The sequence below is a fragment of the Sceloporus undulatus genome, chromosome 1 (genome assembly GCF_019175285.1).
Source record: "Sceloporus undulatus isolate JIND9_A2432 ecotype Alabama chromosome 1, SceUnd_v1.1, whole genome shotgun sequence".
NCBI classification, from domain to species: Eukaryota; Metazoa; Chordata; class Lepidosauria; order Squamata; family Phrynosomatidae; genus Sceloporus; species Sceloporus undulatus.
The window spans coordinates 52469335-52494258 of record NC_056522.1 but is presented as its reverse complement, the minus strand read 5'-3'; the positions used below and the strand labels follow the sequence as shown (position 1 = coordinate 52494258).

General features: G+C 40.2%; 1 protein-coding gene across 3 annotated transcripts in view; it reads right to left on the bottom strand.

The window, feature by feature from the left end:
• KIF6 (kinesin family member 6) overlaps positions 1-24924 on the bottom strand; it is a 239282-nt gene that overhangs the window by 37360 nt on the left and 176998 nt on the right. For all 3 annotated transcript variants that reach the window (XM_042444496.1, XM_042444501.1, XM_042444492.1), the window contains one exon: positions 14066-14116. In XM_042444496.1, coding sequence (XP_042300430.1) covers positions 14066-14116 — 51 coding nt within the window. The remainder of the gene's footprint in view (positions 1-14065; positions 14117-24924) is intronic.

The following is a 24924-nucleotide window of genomic DNA, read 5'->3' as shown; positions in this document are numbered from 1 at the left end:
ATGTGGCATCTTGTCCCACACAATCATTCACACGATTGCAATCTAATTACATGATGCTGAAATCTACATTAGAAAAGTCATCTTCAGGCAACACAACATACTTCTGAAATTTTACAGATGAAAACTTGGACACATAGCCAGACAACAACATCAGAGGGTGGTCAAGGTGGCAAAAGTTATTAGTGAGAAAGAACACTCAAGCTAGGAGAGGATGAAGAAGTGTGCTTTTGCATGAGTCTACTGGGAAGAGCAAGATTCCACCCTCTCTTCTTCTGTCCTCTCTGCTGAATTAAATGACTACAAACAACTTCTATGATTTTACTTTTTCACTTCAAATTCAATTTACAGCAAGTGAAGGAAGCTGAGGTCAAAGGGGGCAAGTGGGAGGATGAGCAATAATTTAAAGCAGCTGAAAAGGTTTGATGACAGAAGATTAATCAGAAGCATCCCTGCCAAATCAGGGCAGTTAGAAAGTATGCATGCTGCTATAGAAATTAACAGTTGGCATTCTGAATTAAAATTGCTTTACATATATGTAGAATCATAGAATCAGAGATTTGGAAGAGACCACAATTGCCATCCAGTCCAACCCCTTGCCATGCAGGGAATCACAATTGAAACATCCCCGAAAGATGGTCATGCAGCCTCTGTTTAAATACCTCCAAAGAAGGAGACTCCACCAGTCTGCAAGGAAGTGAGTTCCACGGTCAAACAGCTCTTACTGTCAGGAAGTTCCTCCTAATGTTAAGGTAGAATCTATTTTCCTGTAGCTTGCATCCATTGTTCCATGTTCTAGTCTCTGGAGCAGCAGAAAATAAGTTTGCTCCCTCCTCAGTATGACATGCTTTCATATATTTAAACAAGGCTATCATACCACCTCTTAATGTTCTCCTCTCCAGGCTAAACATACCCAGTTCCCTAAGTCTCTCCTCCTTGGGCATGGTTTCCAGACCTTTCACCGTTTTAGTCGCCTTCCTTTGGACATGCTCCAGTTTCTCAACATTCTTTTTCAGTTGTGGTGCCCAGAAGTGGACACAGTATTTCAGGTGAGGACTGACCAAAGCAGAATAGAGTGACACTATTATTTCACTTGATCTAGACACTATACTTTTATTGATGCAGCCTAGAGTCGCATTGGCCTTTTTAGCTGCCGCATCACACTGCTAACTCATGTTCAACTTATGGTCTATTAGGACTCCTAGTAATCCTCACTGATTTTCTCTAAAGTGCTTAAGAACTAATTTCAACCGTATGTACCCATCATCCCATCCCATTTCCATTTCCCCATGCTGCCTGACGAAATAGTGGCTGGCCAGAACTAAGAGGATCTCTCGTAATGTGTAGTCATACCAAGACAATAGAAATCACTGCTAATACAAAAAAGGACATCTGGTCTAATTGCTGCTTGCTTTTTAGCAAACTGCCAAGACTTCGTTCCCCAGCAGTCTTTTAAAGCATGGTGGGAGCTGACTTGTCCCTCCTCCCCACTACTGCTTTTTATGTTGTTTCAAAATGTATAACTATATATCACCTTTGCATTATTTTATTTATTGTTGTTTTAGAAATATGATTTTGAGTAAAATGTGATCTTGAAAAGAAGTAATTCTTTTTTTAAAAAATGTAACTTAAGTATGTACAGATACAGAGTATGTGTTAATTGTTCATTCTTGAGTACTTGGTGTTGCATTTATTTATTCTGCAATCACAATAGTCCTTGAAACATGTTATAAAAATAACACAGATTTTAAATACACTAAACGAGAAGTTTTCAGGCCTAAATCCTATTGTTAATCTCAGCTACAGCAGATCTCTTGAATCAATACAGATTTCTTAAATAAACATTTATAGCCCCATTGATTCAGTGGGTCTACTCTATTTGGGACTAACAGAAGGATATAGTTCATAGTGTTCAATGTTGTCAAAGAGATCTGCTTTGTTACTCGTGATTTGTAGTATCCTTTTAACCCCACCATTGTGTGAGGTATTTTTGCTGAAAGACAATGATTTGTTGAGACCACCCAGTGAGTTTCATAGCTTAAATGGGATTTGTATCTGCCTTCTTCCACATTCAGACCAGCATTCAAACCATAACAAAGAAACAATATGGTTGCTGAGTGAGTCAGAGACATCAGTGTTTCTATACATTTGCCTCTGATTGATGCTTGTAATCTCATGCTTTTAAATCCTTTATTCAAACCCTAACACAGTTGGTTAATGAACTACAGGTGCGGCCAGAAGTCTATTTCTCTTTAAAAGCAGAAATGTATGCCACCTTGAAATAACTTTAGTCAGTTATCTGGTACGATAGATGAGCAGCTGGCCTACAGAGTTAATAGGCAGATGACACCTGTAACTGTTGCTTTAAGAGCATATTTACTAAGAATGGGGATTGAAAGACATAAATTTAGGAGAGAAGCAATCAGTGCAAGAAGGAGATGGAACTGAATAGATATATATTAGAAAGATATATAACAAGAATCTTTGTATATATTCAATGCCCAAGTGGTGTCTCAAGAAAGATAACAGATACAATCCTACCTACATGCCTACACATACTATAAACATTTCCTAAATGTTGGCTGTGTATTTGTCAAAATGTGTGTGGCCTGGCCTCTCTTCAAGTGAAAACCAGACAAACCAAAGCACACTTGGGCCTGTTACAGACTGCCAAAATAAAGCTGCTTGGGGTCTCTTTGGAGGTATGCTATTTAAATGATGCCTGGGTCCTAAGAGTCCGGAGGTCACGCCAAAGCCACACTCCATTCCTAAGCACTGGAGTGCAGCTTTGGTGCAGCTTCCAGATTCTTAGGGTGCATGCATCATTTAAACAGCATATCTCCAAAGAGACCCGAAGCAGCTTTATTTTGGCAGTCTGTCACAGGCCTTGAAAAGTGCATCCTCATCTCGATCTACTCAGTACTGTGAGTTGCATGCAAGCCTAGACCTCATACAACTGGCACTATATACTGTACACTTCAGTAACTCAAAATGAAACACGTTCATGAGACAAATACCTGTCAATGTGGCGCAATAACTATGTGTGTAATCAGATAGTGCCTAGATAACATCTGCCAAAAATGCATGTGGAAGCTCTTGCATGCAATATACTAAAAGAAATTCCTTTTGACTGTATATAAGAAGCAAAGATGGTAGTGGTTCAAATGGAACATGAGTAAATTGTTCTGGTGCAATATGTGTTTTGACATTCAGCCCACTTAGTGCTTCTAAACTGATGAAAAGAATAGATTTTGAATTAAGATGCATTATTTGTGACATTATTAGAACTAAACTTTGTCCTGTACATAGCAGATAGTTTCCAGATAAAAAAAAGAATTAGAAAAGTAAGACAAATTTAGTATTAGCTGCAGCAGGAGCATCCGGTGTCTGTTTAAAAACCTCCAGAGGAGACTCTGGGTCAGAACAGATGGGCAGGAAAAAGCGGCTTGGGAGATTATCACATGTGGGATAGTACATCATTGTCCCATCCCTGTCCCATCCTTCCTGCCTGATCACGGGAAGGACTTTCACACATATTATTATATAACCTGTAATCACTTTCACATGAAAGCGGTCTGAAAAGAGCTTTCTACTGTCATTTCTAGTCTTTTGTAATAATAGAGGAACTCGTTATTACCATGATGGCTGAAACAGCTTTTAGCAAAGGGCTGAAAACATTTCATGTGAAAGTGATTTGCGCTATCACTTGCACTTGGGTCACGGACAGGATAGGGACAGGGAGCAATCCCATCCGTATGCTGTCCCGTGTGACAATCTCCTTGATCCTGCTTTTTCCAAAAGTAGGCAAAAACCCTGTTGCTTGCACAGCTCTCTCCCAAGGCAGGCTGAATATACATGGGCTTACTGCACAATGCAGCATCAAGCCGTGCCACTGGGTAGGTTTTTTTTTTGTTGCATCCCTATCTCCCACATCTGCCCAGATGTCACCATTTTGCATGGCCACCCCTCTGATGAACCACATAGTCACACGTGTGATCCTCCATCTATGTTCAGGGCATTGTATGTATTTTCTGTTGTTGTTGTTGTTGCTGCTGCTGTTGTTGTGTGCCTTCAAGCCATTTCTAACTTCTGGTGACCCTAAGGTGAACTTATCATGGAGTTTTCTTGGTAAATTTCTTCAGAGGAGAGAGATATCTGGGCCTTCTCTCAGGATGAGAAAGTGTGACTTGCCCACAGTCACCCAATGGGTTTATTATTATTATTATTATTAATGGCATTTATACCCCGCCCTTCAGCCCTAAAGGCTATCAGAGCAGGTTATAATTATTATTTTTAATTAGATGGTTTCCTGCCCTTAGGCTTACAATCTAAAAGACACAACACAAAAGGAGAAGGGAATGGTGGTGAGAAAGGGGATGAGGTCCAGTAGTTAGTCTCTCCCTCTGAGGGCTGGACCAAGGCAGATGGACTGGAGGGAGGGCACTTCTTCTTCAGGCTAGCCCTGATGGAGCTGGGCTTGCCTGTTCACTCCCTCACAGGCCGAAGGATGACAGTTATCATGGAAGGAGGGCTCTCTATCTTCAGGCTAGCCCTTACATGGCAGAGCCTGGAATTCAAGCCCTTATTTCCAGAGTCATAGTCCAACACTCAAACCACTACACCACACTAGGCCTAATTTAACATGGGACACATAACTTGCTTTTAAAAGCTGCACTTATGTCAGCTTTTATTTCAAAGTCAAAAACAACAGTTAAAATAATAGAATTAGAGGCCTCCAGGAAGAAATACATGGGCATGCTCATTTCATGATTAAATGGCATTACTCCAGAGGTCAATTACTACAGTTGTGGGGGAGTCTGAAATGGAGACAGAGTCTATGTGACCCTGTTGTCTTGGATAGACCATTTCCTAGTAAAATTTAAGTTGAGAGTGACCCTTCTTCTCTGGAAGAGTGATTGTTCTATTAAGATATCCTAGCAGAGTTACAAAACACAAGGGTTCCTAAATGCTCTTATAGAGTTTCCAGTTAAATTGGCTGATGCTTCTGCTGAGGCCCTTCTCTCTGCCAGAACAGGCTATTAACAGGACTGCCCCCAAGCATCCCCTTTGGTACTGTCAAAACCAATTAGTGTCTTGACTTATTATCGTTGTTAACTGCTCTCGACTCAGCCCTGACTCATGGTGATCCTGAGTGAGACGTCTCCAAGAGCCCTTATCCTCAACTGCTCTGCTTAGGTCATGTAGATGCTGTCCTGATGCCTCCCTGATTGAGTCTAGCCATCTTGTGTACTGTCTTCCTCTCTTTCTACTGCTTTCCACCTCCCTTAGCATTATTGTCTTTTCTAGTGATAGTTTTGTCATCTTGACTTCCAGGGAGAGTTCATGTTTAATCTGTTCAAGGACCCATTTGTTTGTCTTTTTGACCATCTATTGTATCCTCAACACTCTTCCCCAGCACCACATCTCAATTTAGTAGATTTTCTTTTTATCCCCTTTCTTCACTGTCTATCTCTCACATCAGTACATGGTGATGGGGAAGAGAATGGCTTGGATGATTCTAACTTTAGTGCTTAGTCATATATCTTCACACTTTAGGATCTTATTTAGCTCTTTCATGGCTGCTCTTCCAATTTCTAGTCTTCTTATTTCTTGACTGTATTCTCCATTCTGATCAGTGTTTGATCCAAGGTAAGGAAAATCTTTGAATTTCTTCATTATCTAGGTTGAATTTATGTGGATCCTCTCTGGTCATTCTTTATGTTCAACAGTAAGCCTGCCTTTGCACTTTCTTTCTTGACCTTCCTCAATAATTGTTCCAAGTCTATGATTTCTTCCACTAGTAGTAAGGTATCATCCATTTTTTCGACTGTTGATGTTATTCCTTCCTATCTTCAATCCTCCTTCTTCTGAGTCCAGACCTGCTCTTGACTTAAAGGGATCTAAAAACATCAAAATAGGCTACTAGGACAAAGATAGTGCACAACTCACAGTGAATTATCTATGTAGGCACAATAATGTGCTCTTACTTATGTTTACATAATATAACTGTATCTGTTTAAATTCTTATGACAGACACAATTCAAGGATTTAAACCATGCCTTCTTTCAGGTGTGGGTAAAGTGCAACCTGTAAGATGATGTGGCCCCCAGGGCTTATAAGGATCAAAAATGTTTGCTCCCAAATGATATCTAGGGATGTGTGGAGGGCATTTCCACCATGTCTGGAGCCCCTCATGGACCCTTGGGAGTGAAAATGAAAATCTGCAATTTTAAAAAAGATGGTTTTGCCTTAAAATGCCTTCCAGGGACCTAGGAAGGCTCAAAAACATTGCACCCATATTTTGAGAATAGAAAAATGATTTTTTTCTTGTGGAAGCAGGTACAGGTGAGGTGTGTGTATAGCCCTCCAGGGTCTCCTGTCTGCTCTTCCATAGTTGTCTGACCTGCCTTACTCAGATTGCAATACTCACTCAATAAAATAAAAGACAAGCAGGGAGAACACAAGGAAGTCCAAGGAACTGCCAAGCTCAAGTAAGTGGAATCCAAACAGAGAGAAGAATAAATTACTTGAGGAGGATCCACCGCCAAAGCCAAATAAAACTCCAGTATCTAATCCATAATGTTTGAAGCAACAAACAAGAAGGGAGATTCCAGGAGGCAGAGTCAAGACCAGGCAGTGGCAAATCAGTAAAAGAAAGATTTGAAATTGCAAAGATTAGCAGACAGGAATTTAAGACTTTCATTGTTACCAAGAAGTTTTACTGCCCCAGTGAGGAGTGAGACTTATACAGCTGATACTGGGGTGGTTCCCATTGGTTGATACACCGGGATTCAAATCAAATCCAAGGTGAGGCATTCCTATTGGAAACCGAATTAACTCTAGAACAGTTCTAGAGTAACCCGCAATCGTTCCCACCTAAAATCGAATCGTAAAGCGGTTTATTATTTGATTCGTGTTATCGTCATTTAATGCAGGTTAAAAAAATAGAAGGGTCCAATCTACATTTTTTCCTTGAATCGGGATAGGAATCGGAGCATTTAAATAGAAACGACAGCCTTTGAAATTGGGTTAGCTGAATGGGAGGAGCCGAGTGCGATGGGCTGGCTTGGGGAGGAGTCACCCTTTCTGTCCCCATCCGTCGTGGCTGTCGCCATTTTTGCTTCCCTCACCCCTTTGTCCGCTGTGGTCTTTCAATAAGAGATAAGGATTTTTTTTATTTTTTATTTTAATGGTTTACAGGCGCTTAATCTCTTCAGCGCTTTAAGCGCCTGAAGTCCCGGCTGCTCAAGCGCCTGCATCTGCCAAAGGACTACAAGGCTTCTCCCGGTAGATTGCAACCTCCCCTCTGTGTGGGGAGAGTCCATTTCTAACGGAGGAGAGGCAGGAAGGGAAGCCTCCTCGCGAGGAGGCATCTGATCTCGCCCAGGCAGGGAAGGGCTCTGATCAATGGGGGGGGGGGGAATAGAGCCTTTCCATCTCTCTTTCTCAAACAGAATCTGCCTTCTCCTCCAACCCTGGAAAGAGAATCTTTGGGAAGAGTGCTCCCTCCCTGCTTTTCCAGCAGCCTCCTTCATTGATCTCTGGGCTCTCTGAAGGGATGCTCCCTGGCTGTCTTGGGAGACATGAAGAGGGGATGCTCTCCTGCAAAACCCATCCCCATAGTTTCTCTGGAAACAGCTTGGGCTCCCCAAATTTGCTTTTCCAGAAGCCTCTCCCATTGATCTCTGGGCTCTCTGAAGGGATTCTCCCTGGCTGTCTTGGGAGACATCAAGAGAGGATGCTGTCCTGCAAAACCCATCCCCATAGTTTCTCTGGAAACAGCTTGGGCTCCCCAAATTCGCTTTGCCAGAAGCCTCCCCCAGCCTGGGGTCTTTCTTCCAAGGCAGCAAAAGTGCTTTGGGCAGTTTTCTCTCCCTCAACCATCCTTCCCCACGAATAATTGCAGGACTCATAGGCACTTTAAGCGCCTCCTCATTGGCTCTTTTATAACAAACCGCGAAATTTAAAAGTGACGTTATGATGATGTTGCTTTGATTGACAGCCCCAAAATGGTGAGTGAGAATGAAATAAGGCTAAAACTGATTTATATATACACCGTTTTATTTGAATAGGAACGAAAGCGGATCACTTAAAGCGAATCGATTGGTAAATGAGAACGAAGAAAAAAAAGCGATTCGGAATGCGGGATAAGACCAGGGTTATTTTGAATCGATTTAACTGATACCGGTGTATTTTAAAGCGTTGTAAATCGTAAGTGGGAACCACCCCACTGACACCCATCCAGAACTCAGCTGCTGGCATTCTTGAGTTCTCTGCTCCATAGGAAGTTCCTGTTTCTGAGATCTTAGCAGCTGAGCACTTTGCCTGGGCTCCTCTAACAGCAGTTCTTGTGGACTGAATTAAGCCTTTTCTTTGGACTCTGGAGACTAACTGCTTCTGTTTTGGGGTGCAACCTGAAGGCCCCAGTTCTGTAGAATTAGTCCTTACCCATCTCTGGTTCTGACTCCTCCTCCTCTTCTGGGAGACCATCACTGTAGAAATGCCTTTGAGCAAACCAGTGAAAATAGCAGAGTGCCCTCCTGCAAAAGGATGAAACCTCTGCCTAAGGATACACTTCAATGGTTATATATGGGTAAACATAATTTGGGAAGTGACTTTCAGGGCAATTCTGTATAGACCTATGATCTTGGAACCCTCTGCAGTATATATGATTCCTATGTTGTTGTTGTTGTTTTCTGGTTTTCATTTATGCCTGAATTAAAAAAAAATACAACATAGCTAATACTGTGCCAATAAAGCAATGATTAGCTTCACTGAGTTTCAACTTCAGGCCTGTCTTCAGAACATAAGACTTCCATGCTGATTGTGCCTCCCTTTCAGACCCACGAGGGAATCTCAAATTCTTCTTGTCTTGTTCTTTCCACATTTTAATAGAAATATCCAGTTGATTAGAAGTGAAATGTATATGGGAAAATGCTTGCATACCTATGTCTGAATTACTACTCTTTTTGGATTCAGAGATGCACAGTGGAGTTGGCACCACGTTTTCCAGCCCACTGTGAGGCCTTGGAATCAAACTACATGTGAGCATATGCTTAAAAACACCTGCTTACAACTCTCTATTCTTTTTCTTGTATATGAACCACATGAAGCAGTCATTTGACTATCAACCTTTTTCAGCATTCCATAATCATTTCTCTGTGGCATCTAAATAAATGGTGCTCTTCAGACTTGACTCATCCCATCAATCAATCAATTCTGTTTGATCTTGGAAGCTAAGCAGGGTCAGCCCTGGTTAGTACTTGGATGGAAAACAGGTGCTGTAGTCTATATTTCAGAGGAAGGATCTTGCAAAACCACGTTTGAGTATTTCTGGCCTAAGAAAACCCTATGAAATTCATGGGGTTGCCATATGTTCACAGGTGAAATAAAGGCACATGCATACACACAGGTGATGATGATAACAACAACAACAACAACAACAACATTTATTTCTTATCTGCCTCTCCTCATGGATCAAGGCTGGGAACATCATCAATTAGATAACAACAAGATAGATGAAATGACTTAAAATACCACTAGAGGTCACTCTAGGGAGCATGTCCAAAGCACTGCAGGTGCTCAATACATCTCAATACATAAGGAATTGTTAGTTTTTCAGATTCAAAACAGAATGCACTGTATAGCCTTGAAGAGTTTAATTCATTTTCAGTTTTCATTCACATCCCAATAAGCAGTCATTTGACTATCAACATTTTCCAGCATTCCACAATCATTTCTCTGTGGCATCTAAATAAATGGTGCTCTTCAGACTTGACTCATCCCATCAATCAATCAATCAATCAATCAATCAATCAACCAACCAGTTTCAACTTGTTTGCCCTCATCTAGTCCATCACTGATGACAGACACTGGTTTAGGACCAGGACAGGCTCCTTGGATTGAGGTGGAAAGCAGTAGTACAGTTGAGTGCCATTTGCATATTGATGACACCACACCCCAAAACTCTGGACAACCTCTCCCAGAAATTTCATGTATATGTTAAATAGCATAGGGGACAACACAGAACCCGGAGGAACCCCACAGGCCAATCGCCAGGAGGTCAAGCAGGAGTCCCCCAGCACAACCTTCTGGGTTTGCCCCTCAAGGAAGGAATAAAACAGTACCTCCAAGTCCCATCCCAGAGAAGTGGCCCAGAAGGATACCATGGTCAATGGTATTATTATTATTGTTGTTGTTATTATTATTATTATTATTATTATTATTATTATTTATATAGCGCTGTAGCTTTACACAGCGCTATACATACAATTAAAAAATCAATAAATATAGAACCTGCCAAGGGCATACATTCTACAGGATAATAACAAAATACATATAAACAATAGATAATAATACAAGATAGCATTAGATAAAATAAGCAAGCAACAAATTGAAAACATTAAATATCACATATCAAAGCAAATATCAAATAACAGTCAGATAACAGTCACACAATGCCTGGGAATGCTTTCCTGAATAATATAGTCTTCAACTCCATTTTAAAACTTGTTAAAGAAATGATGAGCTGTTTGAGGGGGAAGGAGGTTCCAGGACTGATGGGCAGCAAGTGAGAAGGGACGAATCTGGGAAGGGGTGGTGGAGATCCTAGGCTGGGACAGCAGACCTTGACTACCAGAACAGAGGGTACGAGTGGGAATGTGAGGAGAAAGCAGTTCAGATAAATAAGAAGGGAACAGCCCATGCAGGGCTTTAAAAGTCAACAACAAGAGCTTATACTGAATATGGAAGGGGAAAGGAAGCCAGTGAAGGGATGTTAATAGAGGAGAAACATGGTCAAAGTGGCGAGCGGATGTAATAATGCATGCAGCTGAATGCTGGACGGAAATTAAAGGATGAAGGTGAGAGAGAGAGAGGAAGCCCTGCCAGAAGGAGGTTACAATAGTCCAGTCGTGAAACCACCAGGGCATGGACCAGAGTCTTGACGGTAGAGATTTTAGCAATGTTGTAGAGAAAGAATCTACAGACCTGGGGGATACACGACAGAGAAGAATAAAAAATGAAACCAAGACTGCGGGCTTCCTATCATCAAAAGAAACAGAAACGGAGTATTGAAGAGTAGACTTTGGTGGAAAAACAAGAAGTTCCGTCTTGGACATGTTGAGCTTCAAGTGCCGATGCTGCATCCACTGAGATAGCCGTGAGACAAGATGAGACTTGCTGTTCAAGCCCCGGAGAAAGGTCAGGGGTGGAAAGATACAGCTGAGTGTCATTGGCGTATGAATGATAGGAAAAACCAAAAGAACTGATAAGTTTTCCTAAGGACAATGTGTAAAGAGAAAACAGTAGGGGACCCAAGACAGAGACCTGGGGAACTCCAACAGATAAGGGGACAGAGGACGAAGTGATCACTGCAAAAGTGGTCATTTCGTGACCCATGACCACTGCAAAAAAATCTATCTGACAAATAAGATTTAAACCAATCAAGAACAGAGTCCGAGAACCTGAGGTCCGAAAGTATATCAAGTAGGAGACAGTGATCAACGGTGTCGAAGGCTGCAGACAAATCAAGAAGAACAAGAACAGAATAAAGGCCATTCGCCTTGGCCTGCAAAAGATCGTATTGAAAGCCGCTGAGATTATTATTATAAAGAAGCCAAAATCCAACACAGTTTTAGCTTAGCAAAAATAAATGCCATTGCAGTCACACCAGACTGCACAACAGGTACAACTGGCCTCAACGATTGTACAATGGTCAATTAGCTCCCCACCCAGCAAGTCAACATTGACATGGAAATACTGTCTGTAAGCTTGCAAAACAATTGGCTGCACTAGGGACCACCCAAACAGACTTCTTAGATCACTTGTTCTCAAATGGTGTGGTGGAACCCTCTCCCCCGGAGAGTGCGCAAGAGCTGCTCAATGGAGGGGGGGGGAATGCAAGACTAAGAAGTCCTGATCCCTTTTCCTCCTCCTCCTCCTCTGCTTCCCAAACTTTTTTCTCCAGGAAGGGAACAGAATGGCAAGGAAGGTGCTTGGAGCATTTGTCAGAGGGAGAAGGAAAAGAAGGAGAGCAATTTCCTTCTAAAATGTTAAAAATATGAATATACATGAATGTGTGAACAAAAATACACACACTAAACAAAGTATTTCTATTATATACTATGTTGAGTGGGGGACACGCAACATCTGCATGTAGATGTAAAGGAGGTCACAAGGGTAAAATTTTTGAGAACCATTAGATAATAGTGGGCCCTTGGTATCAGCTAGGGTTTGGTTTACTTACTTACTTACGTCATTTATATCCCACCTTTCTCCCCGTAGGGACCCAAGGCAGCTCATGACCCTCCATGAGTAACAAAATCTATGGATGCTGAAGTCCCATTAAATACAATGGCATAGCAAAATGGTGACCTTTATATAAAATGAAAAATCAACATTTGCTTTTTGGAATTTATACTGTTTTTGGAATATTTTTCAAGCTGTGGATGCTTGAATCTGTGGATAAAAAAATCTGTGGATAAAGGGGTCGACTGCACAATCATTTGTGCTGTGATTTTTAGACTAGTGTTAACACCCATATACACACTCATACACATGAATGATGAAAATCTCCCAACAAAATCTCCATTAAAAAACCCATATGGACAATTACAAAATCTGTCTTTCAAAAATAATTTAAAATTTTCTTAAATTAGTAATCTACATCCAAAGCATATGAAATGAGGGGAAAGGTCATTCCAGATGTATGCAGAGCATGTCCTGAGGAGGTAAATCTTTGCCTATATTGCCCTTACATAATGAATAATTCCCACAGTTTTCTCCCTGCTTCAGGAGAGAATTAAGATTTTTTATGCAGTAACCTGTATTTATACCTTGTAAAATGTTCTGGGGAATTATTCTGCAGAAAAATGTTTTCTGAGCAGAAAGGTGTTTTTGTACAAAATCTTCATGTGTTTTTCTTCATAATCTCCCAAAATACTTTGCAGAGTATGAATACTGTACTGGGAGAAAGCAGCAGAAATTCCACTGCTGAATTAATCTTCCAATCAGAGTTTTGCAAGTGTTGGGAAATTCTCTTCATTTTTAATACTCTTCCCAACCATGTAATCTCCACAGAAAGGAGCATTTTAAATAAAAAGTCAGCTAGAACATGCTAATATCAAGATTTCAAACAGAAAGAATATGTTCAAAGTTTTAATTAAACTTGCTACCAAGTAGTTTTGTTTCATGAATGCCTTGATGCCTTTACGGTTATCAAGACAGCTCCTATAACTGATAGCTGTTTCCATCTGACAGAACACAATTAAGGAAGAAAATAAATATCTGCAATCAACATAGCAACCATCAGGACAAAATACTACAATATATTTAAAAGAGTGAATGAATAAGAAAAGTATAGAAGATATTCTGCAAAGTCCACAGCTTTTGAAATATTAATCAGATATAAATATGTTATATGAAAATCTATGGCCTCCTCTTTATACAAAAGGAAACTAGTAGAAATTGCAGTTAGTGTCATCAGTTTCTGCAGTCACAATTCTCTATGTTTTTCCAATGAAATGGAATCTTATTTATTTACCTTTATTTCATTCTAATGATCTATTGTTTAAAGCAAACATCCCTGCAGCATTTTCTATGATTAATGAGGAATAATTAAAAATCTGAGAAGGCTCTTCATGTTCCTGGACATGTTTGTAAACATAGAATGCACATGTTTCTCTATCTGTTCTAACAAGCTATGGTCTCATAGTTCATCTCAGGACAGCTTTGAAAGAAAATAAACCCAGGCATAAATCAATATGGCTCAACTGAAGTCAACATCTGGCTTCTGAGCTTATGGAAAAGAGTAGCCCCAGTGAGGTCTTCAGTAACTATTACTAACTATGATGATACATCTGTGTGTGATGAGGGAAGAGGCCATGAAAATGTTACTTCATGACTTACTGTAAAAGAATATTAAGGAAACAGCTCTAATAGTGTGTGTAATACACTGGAGTGGGAGTCTGTCGCTGACATCAGGAAAACTGTAGACAACAAGTAACTACATATTTACCAGGAGCCAATATTGTCTAGAAAAGTTTGAGTACTAGTGCAGTATACCTACCTTGAGCTGCTTTTTGCATGTGCCTCTGGGTTATCTCTTCTTTCAGATGGTCTGTAAAAGAGGCAAAACACAGCTGGTTAAATAATTTTCAGCATCCTGAATATCAGTAATTTAACTAAGAACTTTCCTCACTTTTTACTGCACTGCAAAGACAGTTGGCTACATATCCCATCTCACTAGGGAAGAGATATCCCAAACCTCATTGACGCTGCCAATTCTATGAGAAATAATTTATTTCTTATATACCTTAAAACATTACATCATTTAGGACATAGTTCTAAAAAAGGAACTCCAGAATACTGCACAGTTGCTACCATGGAAATGCAGTTTGCTGCCATTAAAGAGGCATATATCAGCCAAGCAGAGTGGAAGACAAAGAGGCTTCCAGGAACTCATTCATAAATTTAGTAATGGAAAACAGCTATTAGTAATTCATTCAGGATCACTACCAGCATTTTTAAAACGTTTCTCTAAAATATCTAAAAGTGGAGATGGAGTTGTGTTTGATATGACAGAAGTTCAAGAACAACCAGTGTTTAATATACACCAGTTATTAACAATGCAGAAGGAGCTGGCTCTGCATATCCCCTTGGTTGAAGAATGTAGTATGAAAGTAGATTCCAACGGAACAAGGGGAAGTTTATTTAGTTGTCAAAGTATATAGTTAACCCCATGTTCCAAATTAAGGTGGTTTATAGAGATTAGGGATGGATATATGAGGAATGAGAGAGAAAACAGATAGCTAGACCATAACAGTGTAACAAATTGGTTTACTCTTTAAGTAACTTGAGCCAGAAAATCTTAAAGAAGAATCTCAAACTCACTTGTGAGAAGAGAGGATCAGCTATAATATTCACAAAATGACCATTTTCATAGGGAATAATTATCTTTTTAGCCTATAGACTCCAGTGAGGGTATTGACGTGCGAGCTGGATCCATACCAACCAAGTATAAACTTGGGTAGAGTCTGACACTGGATACATGAGATGTCCAATGTAAAGTCTATAGGAATGCCTTGGGAGATTGGCCATTGGCATCTTTTAACAATCCAGGAAGGTGGGAGTAAAATATTAAACCTGAGTTTAATTTCCAACCTATTCTTGATAGGTAGGAGTTTGGTGTACATACATGGGGAGGGCTTGAAATTGGACTAGTAATTTGATGTATAATGGGGATGCTAGGCTATTGTGCCAGGTACACTGGATTTTTAAAGAAATAGACATGTTATCGTTAGGTATTTCTCCAAAGGCTTTACCCCAGGATGGCACCAATGCACCTACAACAATTTCTGTTATGAAACAGCATAGTCCCCCCGCCCCCGCAATAAATAAACAGTGATCATAGGCACTACTTCATAAAGTACATAGGAAGCTGACTCACACCAGTTTAATAATAGATTTATTTCTAGCCCGCCCAATCACGAAGAATCCGGGCAGGTTACAACAATAAAATACAACAAATTACAATAAAAAATCAAACCCTAGACCTACCACCACCACCCATTCCCAGTACTAAAACAGAATTAAACAGTAATAATATTAAAATATTTAAAACATTTAAAACATTTAAAACATTGAACAACCAAAAAATAGGCAGAAACATTGGCAGGGGAAAATAGACAGATGAGGGGACAAATATCTCTATATCTGGGGAGGGTAACTACGTTGGAAAGGCCTGCCGGAAGAGATCCGTCTTGAGTGCTTTCATAAAAGCTACCAGAGTAGAAATGTGACAGATCTCCTCCGGCAGGTCGTTCCATAGTTTAGGAGCAGTAGTAGAAAAGGCCCTCTGGGAGACAGATGTTAGCCTAGATTTTTTTGGCTGTAGTAGATTTCTTCCTGAGGACCTTAGTGTGCGGGACGGACAATAGGGAAGAAGGCGTTCCCTCAAGTACTCTGGGCCCAAGCCATGTAGGGCTTTAAAGGTAATCACCAACACCTTGTACTTTGCCCGGAAACTAATAGTTTGAACCATTGGGCCATTTAGCCCAGTTATTATTTACTTTGGCTGTGTTAATCCTGGGTGTCATCACCTGCTACTTTGAAATGGTGATGTCACGAACTGAACCTGGAATCTTCTGCATACAAAACATGTGTTCTATGACTAAACTATAGACTTTATCCTTCTATATAGTATGCCGTGAGCCTCATTAGGCTCTTAGCCTGTGGCAATCCCTACATGCTCCTGAATGGAACCTGTAATCCACTTTTTAATTCCTTTAATTCAGTAATAGGTAAACCGCTGCTGGATTACAACCCCCATGGTCCCTCAATATGGGCAGTGTTGTCTAAAGAAGATAGGATATCAGAAGAGCCATAGGTTTCCCACCTCACTCTGGGTGTTTATCTCGTTTTCCCTAAATGTATTTTCATGCTATTTTAAATATTGCTGCTCCACCACACATAAAATGCAGGCTGAAGTTCCATTATCCAGAATTCTGAAATCTGAAATATTCCAATATCCAAAATTGTCCACATAGGTGGCTGAGATAGTCACACCATTTTTTTTAATGGTTCAGTATATACAAACTTTGTCTCATGCATAAAATTATTAAAACTATTGTGTATAAAATTACCTTCAGGCTATGTGTATAAGGTGTATATAAACACAAATGAATTTCACGTTTAGACTTGAGTCCCATCTCCAAGATACCTCATTATGTATATGCAAATTTCTAAAATCCAAAAGAATTCTGAAATTCAAAACACCTCTGGTACCAAGCATTTCAGGTAAGGGAGACTCAATCTGTATTTCTAAACTCTTTATCAAATACCTTCCCCACTGATGGCACTGATTTAGTATACAATAAACTGAGGGGAAAATGCATACTAGTAATTTCTAGGAAAACCTGGGCATGGTAGAGGAAAGAGGAATTAAATTTCAGCCAGTTTACACGTCACAAAAACATTAAGAGTTTTTCTGTTTTTGCACACAATTCAGATTTCTGGTTCCTTCACTGCACTCTACCCTTGATTGTTGTTGGAAGAGAACTCTTCATATTATGATAAGGGTCAAAAGCATAACTTAGTAATTCCATTTCAAATCCACTTTTGTTAGTGCTGGAAGACCCACTCTAGCTTCAAACTTCCTGGGGGAAATTCATGATAAATGTGAGAGCACAAAGAATTCCAGGATAGTTTTTAACTATGGCTGCCCTCTTGAAAATAAATACTTGGCTTGCTCTTACTTTTATTTTATATGTTACATGAGAATGAACATATTTCATAATAATTTACACATGGGAATAATTTCATGGGAATCTATATATACTGGAGAAAAAGAGGAAGACAGGAGGCCAAAAGGAGGAGCAGCCTGAAAGACTACGGTGTACGTGGCAGTATGGAATAGCATAAAGGTTTCACTTCAGGATGTGAAAGGGTGGTTGAATCCAAGCTAGGTGAGAAATAACTGTATTGTTAAAAAATGCATTAGTACACATTTTCAGTGAAACAGCTACTATTCTAAAAAAAATGAAGTAGTTCTCAAGTATGGAAGAGTGTGAAAGTGCAATCCTTAGAGAAACATATTGTATGGTGTCTATTATTACATAACTTTACAATGTGCCTCTCTCTGTATTATATTAGTAGGGTAAGATTATTATTAATGTTATTCCTTAGCTATTGGACTAAATTCCTTGAAGAAAAATAAAAAAAATAAAAATATAACATGAAAACCTGTTAAACCAAGAAATTTCCAAGGCCTAAAAATTAGAGAACCAAGGGCCTTTTCGCACTACATAACACAATGATTTCATTTTAATGATCATGGCTGAATTCCATGGAACCCTGGTGTTTGTAGATTGTAGGAGGAACCAGAACCCTCTGGTTAAGAATCCTAAATCTCTCTCCCTACATTGCAAATTCCAGGATTCCATAGGATGCAGCCATAGCAGTTAAAGGGAAGCCATAGCCATTATGATTTCTTTAAGAGTTAAAGAGGATACTTCTTAAATATAACATGGCATTCAATATAGAGTTTTATGCAAGGGTCAGTCACTTAAAAATACTAAAGTTCTGCTGTTCTGCCAACAGTTATGCATTGTACAAACTCCAATGGATCCAGTAGGCAGATATAGTGATGGAAAAAATATTTTCCGCTATTTCCTGGCACTTGGAAATCAGTCAAAAAGAATAGCACAGGGGCCAGAATTTTGCACAGTTTTCACACAGTATTCACTCATCCCAAAGTGTTTAGGGAAATTATTATGTGCAGAAATACACATGGGGTGTTTTTGCTTGATTTTTTTCTGCAGAAGTGCTTTTTTTGCAATATTTTTTTACAATAACATACTTGGATATGGTTGTGTTAAATTTTTGCACAAAAAGCAAGACTTTTGCAGCAAAGGCCAACATATGTTTCTGGAAGCTGGGTTGTTACTGCAGTAACTCATGGGTACACATGACAGTGCTTGCATCCCAGAGACAAGCAAGGAAACGAATGAATGAACAGAGCACCATCAATGTACATATACCCAGAGAAAATATACGAATCAAGTATATCTAGAAATTCTTTCACAGAGGTGGTCTCAAAATCCAGTACATGTCTTTCTTTTCCTCCTTCTCCCCTTCTGTCCCCCTTTCCATATGTGTTGCGTATTTAATTTAGATTGCAAACCTAAGGTAGGAACTGTAAGACACTCTTTTGTGCCTTTCAAGCTTAAGGGTGGGAATATATGCTTAACCTAAGCAAGCAAGCAAATTAATAAAGGTATCAAGTGCTGGTGCTTAAGCAAATTTCCTCTTGATAGACAGTAACATCAGGAGTGGGGGCAATATACTGTGTGCAGGCATGGGAGAGGGCCTTCTCTGTTGTGGTCCCATGGTTGTGAAATGCCCTCCTCTTAGAGTCCCCACTATTGCTGATGCTGACCTTCACTGAAGTCTTTGAGGTCTGTGGTTTTATCCAATGGTGCCATTCAGTCAGTTTGCACTGGTCTGCTGAAAACTGTTGTTAAAATTGTTTAAAAGATGCAGAGGCTGTAAGGTTTAAGTAGAAAGCCAAGAGTAGTGAAGGACAGAAAGAACTAGAGAGTGGAGTGGAGATGGAGGAGGGAGAGGTGAGGATCAGAGGAAGTGAAGGACTTGATCCTCCGGGGCCCTGGGGGAAAGCAAGGATGGGAACTGGTTGTTAATTGAAATAACACCACATGTTTTACGTAATTTGTACCTATACATGAATTGTAACTGTTTTTACTTATTTTAACATTAAGTGTTTAATATGTCTTTAGACTGCCTCAGTTATCCTTAAATTATTGAAATTATTTTAATTTGAGCCCAGTGTGGTGTAGCAATTTGAGCACTGGACCTCAACTCTGGAGACCAGGGCTCAAATCCCCACTCAGCGATGGAGACCCAGTGGATGACCTTGAATAAGTCACACTCTCTTTGCCTCAGAGAAGGCAAAGGCAAACCCCTTCTAAACAAACCTTGCCAAGAAAATCTGCTTTCTTTCTTTTTCTCTTTATAAATAATAAAAAAGAGTGAGGTACAAGCAGACTCCAAGGTGAAAGGAAAGAAGTACTGGGGCAGAGTCAACCTACACTAAAGCCCATGAAACAGTCTAAGGACCTTATCACATGGGGGAAATCAGGCAAAATCAGAAGTTTAAACAGGAATGATCCCAGGCAAAACACAAGATCGTAATGAAGATTTTCAAATACAAACAAACAAGCTTCATTTATATACCGCTTCATACCGCCTAAGCAGTGTCTAAGCGGTTTACAACTGTAAGCTAATTTGCCCCCAACAATCTGGTTCTCATTTTAGCGCCCCCAAAAGGAGTCATGCTTGAGCCCTTTTTCTGGTCTTGAACTCACAACCTTGTGGTTTTGAGTGAGTGGCTGCGGTACAGGCATTTAACCACTGCACCATCAGGGCTCCTGGTTCACAAGACATCACTATTAAATAGGCAATAAACAGGCAATAAATAGCAACAAATCATTCATAGGGAAATCCCAAAAATGATTTGTTGCTGTTTATTGCCTGTTTATAGCTATGTGTGAGAAAATTTTAATTGTGTTTTGCATGGGATAATCCCTGTTTAAACCCCTGATTTCTCCCCGATTTCCCCTGTGTGATAAGGTCCTAAGTCATACAATTTACATTTTTCCTGGGTGGTGGAGCAGGGATGCCATCTCATGCCAAAAAAAGTATCAAGGACATTCCACTTTAGCATCGCTCGACTTCTCCTCCTCCTCCACCTCCTCTTCCTCCCTCCACCTCAATTCTTTCCATTCAAGCTGGTTGTAAGAACTTTGTAACTGTAAGAAATGGTATTTGTGTTTCATTCTCCCTTTTTCTCCCCCATATCCCTTTCTCCTTTTAAGTCATGTTTGGGGTGAAAAAGAAAATAAAGTGGCTTCCAGCCACTTTGAAGGCGGGTATTTGTATGCCACACACCTCCATAGGGGGTGGAAATTGAAATGAAGCCACTCTCTGGAGCCAAAGACTGGAGGAAAAAAAGCCATGTGGCTGTCAGCCATTTTTGGCTAGATTTTCCATGAATAAGTTGTTCCTGCAAGTACAGCCTCTCCTGAGACACTTAAATTGTTATTAATAAATGATTCAGTATAATCATTCCTATTTGCTGACACTGAGAGTAAAGTAGGAAACTGCATTTTTACTTGAGGATTTTAGTCTTACTTTGTGATCTGATTGTGCTGGAAACAGATCACAAGAGATTAACATTTCTGGGCAATCTTTAAATGCCTATGGATAATAAGAAGGCAGGATTGATTCAATTATTGCTTTGGCACCAACATTTCTACTCTTGGCTTGGCACTTGACATCAAACTAGAAGTAGCGGGAAAGATTTCTAGCAAAGGTTTGATGTAGCACACTGTATTCTCATTCTAGTCCTATTCCTATCACTTCTGTCAGGCAAATAGGCAGGTCTGTGTATATTCCATGATCACTCTTGATTTTGTACACACAGAAGTCAGCATCTGGAGAATATCAACTTTTGTTTTCATACAGGAAACTTTTAGCCCATAGGGATGTGAAGAAAGCACTGTATGTATATGTGGGTTGGGAAAACAGAGTTTAAAATATAGGCCTGTTACAGACTGCCAAAATAAAGCTGCTTCGGGTCTCTTTGGAGATATGCTATTTAAATGATGCATGGGTCCTAAGAATCCAGAAGCTGCACCAAAGCTGCACTCCAGTGCTTAGGAATGGAGTGTGGCTTTGGTGCGACCTCCGGACTCTTAGGACCCATGCATAATTTAAATAGCATATCTCCAAAGAGACCCAAAGCAGCTTTATTTTGGCAGTCTGTAACAGGCCATAGTTTTTTGTGGGTTTTTCGGGCTATGTGGCCATGTTCTATAAGCGTTAAACTCTTATAGAACATGGCCACATAGCCCGAAAAACCCACAAAAAACTATGAATGCCGGCCATGGAAGCCTTCAACTTCACAAAGCTTAAACTGTTTTTATGATGCGTTTTAAAAAGCTTTTAAGCATTTTTTTAAAAAAATAAAAATGGAGTTTGTTGGATTTCAAAATGGCCAAGGCTTTCAATTGGTTAACAATTGTCTGAAGTGATCCCACATGAATCCATGACTGAAGAATTCATAAATGATTGCTAGGTAGTAAAAGGGTTAGAAGAGCTTTATGGTTGCACCTAAATCCACTACTTCTTTCCTGCTGTTTTTTCTAATATTGTCAAAGCTACCTTAACTTTCTGCCTTTGTTTTTGAAGGACATGTGTTCAAAACTTTGTATCTTAGCACCACCTACATTCTGGTGTTGCAAAGAAATGGAAAAAAACCTCCCAAAATAGGTCTATGAAATGAGGTCTATGGAAAAATTAACAAGGAAAACAAAGAGGCACTGGGAGGAAAACCTGTAATCAATACAAATAAATGGGAACACAAGTACTCAGTAAATGTATTTCTGAACGATTATCGCCAAAGGGTTCAGCCCTTGCAGTTCCAAGAGCACTCTCAGTTGGGAGTCATTTCTAGCCAAATGTAGCTTTTCTCATGGCATACCCTTCCTTGGATAAGTCTCTGTGTTCAGTCACGCCATATATTTTATTAGCTGCTGCAACATATATAAATATAGTAACTCAACCCTGATTACTTTCATGTTAATTCCTGTATAGAAGTACAGTACTGTCATTGTGGATGTTTTATTACATACAAAATGTTCCTAATGTGCCTTTCATCTGTATTACGCATTTCTTTAGACACATTTGCAAGTTTTTATATTACCAGAGTTTGGTGTGGTTGTGTCTACCTCTATCTTACTCTTTCCTATGGATACAACTGAAAGAAGCTGGTTTGTTTCCTCACTCTCTGTATTTCAATATTGTTCTTTGTCTAAGAGCAACATAGTCTTCTTTATTCAGCTAACTTGTTTTAGAATTGAGCTTTTGTGAAATCCCATTAATTTGAATTATGCTGGAGGAAATGATATTCAACATGGGTTGTTCCCATGTTTTTTTCTTGCTAAGAAGCACTGATAGAAACTATGTAGACACCAGGTAGAATGATGATCCCTTTAAACATGATGTACACACACAAGATCAGACTAATAGTTATACCTTTGGCCAACTGTACACCTCAGGAGCATAACAAACACTTCTGCCCAACCATGTATATTAACTGCTGTATTCCTAACCAACAGGGATGACTTAGTTAATGGAGTGCAAGTGGTAGGATCCTTAGGTGGGACTGATCATGCACTCCTGGAGTTTGTTATGCACTCCAGGCATAGTCAGACACACATTCTAGACTTCAGGAAAGCCAATTTTAGTAAACTTAAAGAAGTACTGGGGGTGATCCCATGGTCAGCAATACTAAAAGAGAAGGGAGTTCAAGACGGATGGGAGTTTCTTAAAAGGGAGATACTAAAGGCACAATTTCAAACAGTTCCAATGAGAAAGAAAACGGTAGGGCCACTGTGTGAAGAAGATGGCAAAATGATAACAGGGGACAGTGAAAAGGCAGAATTACTCAACATCTTTTTTGCCTCAGTCTTCTCAGAAAAGGCAAAGGGTGCTCAACCTGAGGATAATGGAGCAGAGGACAGAAAAGGGGAATTTCAACACAGAATAAGTAAAGAGATAGTACAAGAATACCTGTTTAACCTAAACGAATGTAAGTCTCCAGGACCAGATGAACTACATCCAAGGGTATTAAAAGAACTGGTAAATATAATATCAGAACCATTGGCAATAATCTTTGAGAACTCCTGGAGAACAGGAGAAGTCCCAGCAGAATGGAGGAGGGCAAATGTCCCCATCTTCAAAAAGGGGGGAAAAGAGGATCCCAACAATTATCATCCAGTTAGTCTGACATCTATACCAGGAAAGATTCTAGAGCAAATCATTAAACAGAGAGTCTGTGAACATCTAGAAAGCAATGCCATAATCACAAAAAGTCAACAAGGGTTTCAGAGAAAGAAGTCATGCCAGACAAACCTGATCTCTTTCTTTGATAAAATTACCAGCTTGAAAGATGAAGGGAATGCTGTGGATATAGTATATCTTGATTTCAATAAGGCCTTTGACAAAGTTCCCCATGGTATTCTTGCAAACAAGCTTGCAGAATGTGGGCTAGACAAGGCAACTGTTACATGGATTTGTAATTGGCTGACTGGCCGAACCCAAAGGGTGCTCAACAATGGCTCATTTTCATCCTGGAGGGAAGTGACCAGTGGGGTCCCATAGGGCTCTGTCCTGGGCCCAGTTCTATTCAACATCTTCATCAATGACTTGGAGGACAAAATTGGGGGCATACTTATTGAATTTGCAGATGACACCAAATTAGAAGGAGTAGCTAATACCCCAGAGGACAGGATCAAGATTCACAATGAACTGAACAGACTAGAAAACTGGGCCAAAGCTAACAAAATGAAATTCAGCACAGAGAAATGTAAGGTACTGCACTTAGGGCAGAAAAATGAAATGCACAGATATAGGATGGGGAACACCTGGCTGAAGAAAACTACATGTGAAAGGGATCTAGGAGTCCAAGTAGACCATAAGTTGAACATGAGTCAACAGTGAGATGCGGCAGCTAACAAGGCCAATGTGATTTTAGGCTGCATCAATAGAAGTAAAGTGTCTAGATCAAGTGAAGTAATAGTGCCACTCTATTCTGCTTTGGTCAGGCCCCACCTGGAATACTGTGTCCAGTTCTGGGCATCACAATTCAAAAAGGAAGTTGAGAAACTGGAGCATGTCTAAAGGAGGGCGACTAAAATGGTGAAGGGTCTGGAAACCATGCCCTATGAGAAACGACTTAAGAGAGCTGAGGATTTTTAGCCTGGAGAAGAAAAGGTTAAGAGGTGATATGATAGCCCTGTTTAAACATTTGAAGGGATGTCACATTGAGGAGGGAGCAAGCTTGTTTTCTGCTGCTCCAGAGACTAGAACGCAGAACAATGGATGCAAACTACAGGAAGAGATTCCACCACAACATTAGGAAGAACTTCCTGACAGTAAGGGCTGTTCAACAGTGAAACAAATTCCCTCAGAATGTAGTGGAGTCTCCTTCCTTAGAGGTCTTCAAACAGAGGCTGGATGGCCCTCTTTCGGGGATGCTTTGATTGGGAGTTCCTGCATGGCAGAGGGGTGGACTGGATTGCCCTTGTGGTCTCTTCCAACTCTACGATTCTATGGCACGGGATTGACCGCCCAGAAAGGATGGTCTCCTGGTGTCCAGCTTTGATCCGTGGGGAAGCTGCAGCCTCCAGACCGTGGGACTTTCCCGTGGACCAAAAAGAACCCGCAAAAAGCAGGTTCTTCTTGAGGTACCATTATGACGCTGCAGTGTGCCAATGGCGATGTGACATGCAGATGCTAGGCATCCATCATGTAATGATGGCAGTGCCCATCTGTACAGGGCACCGC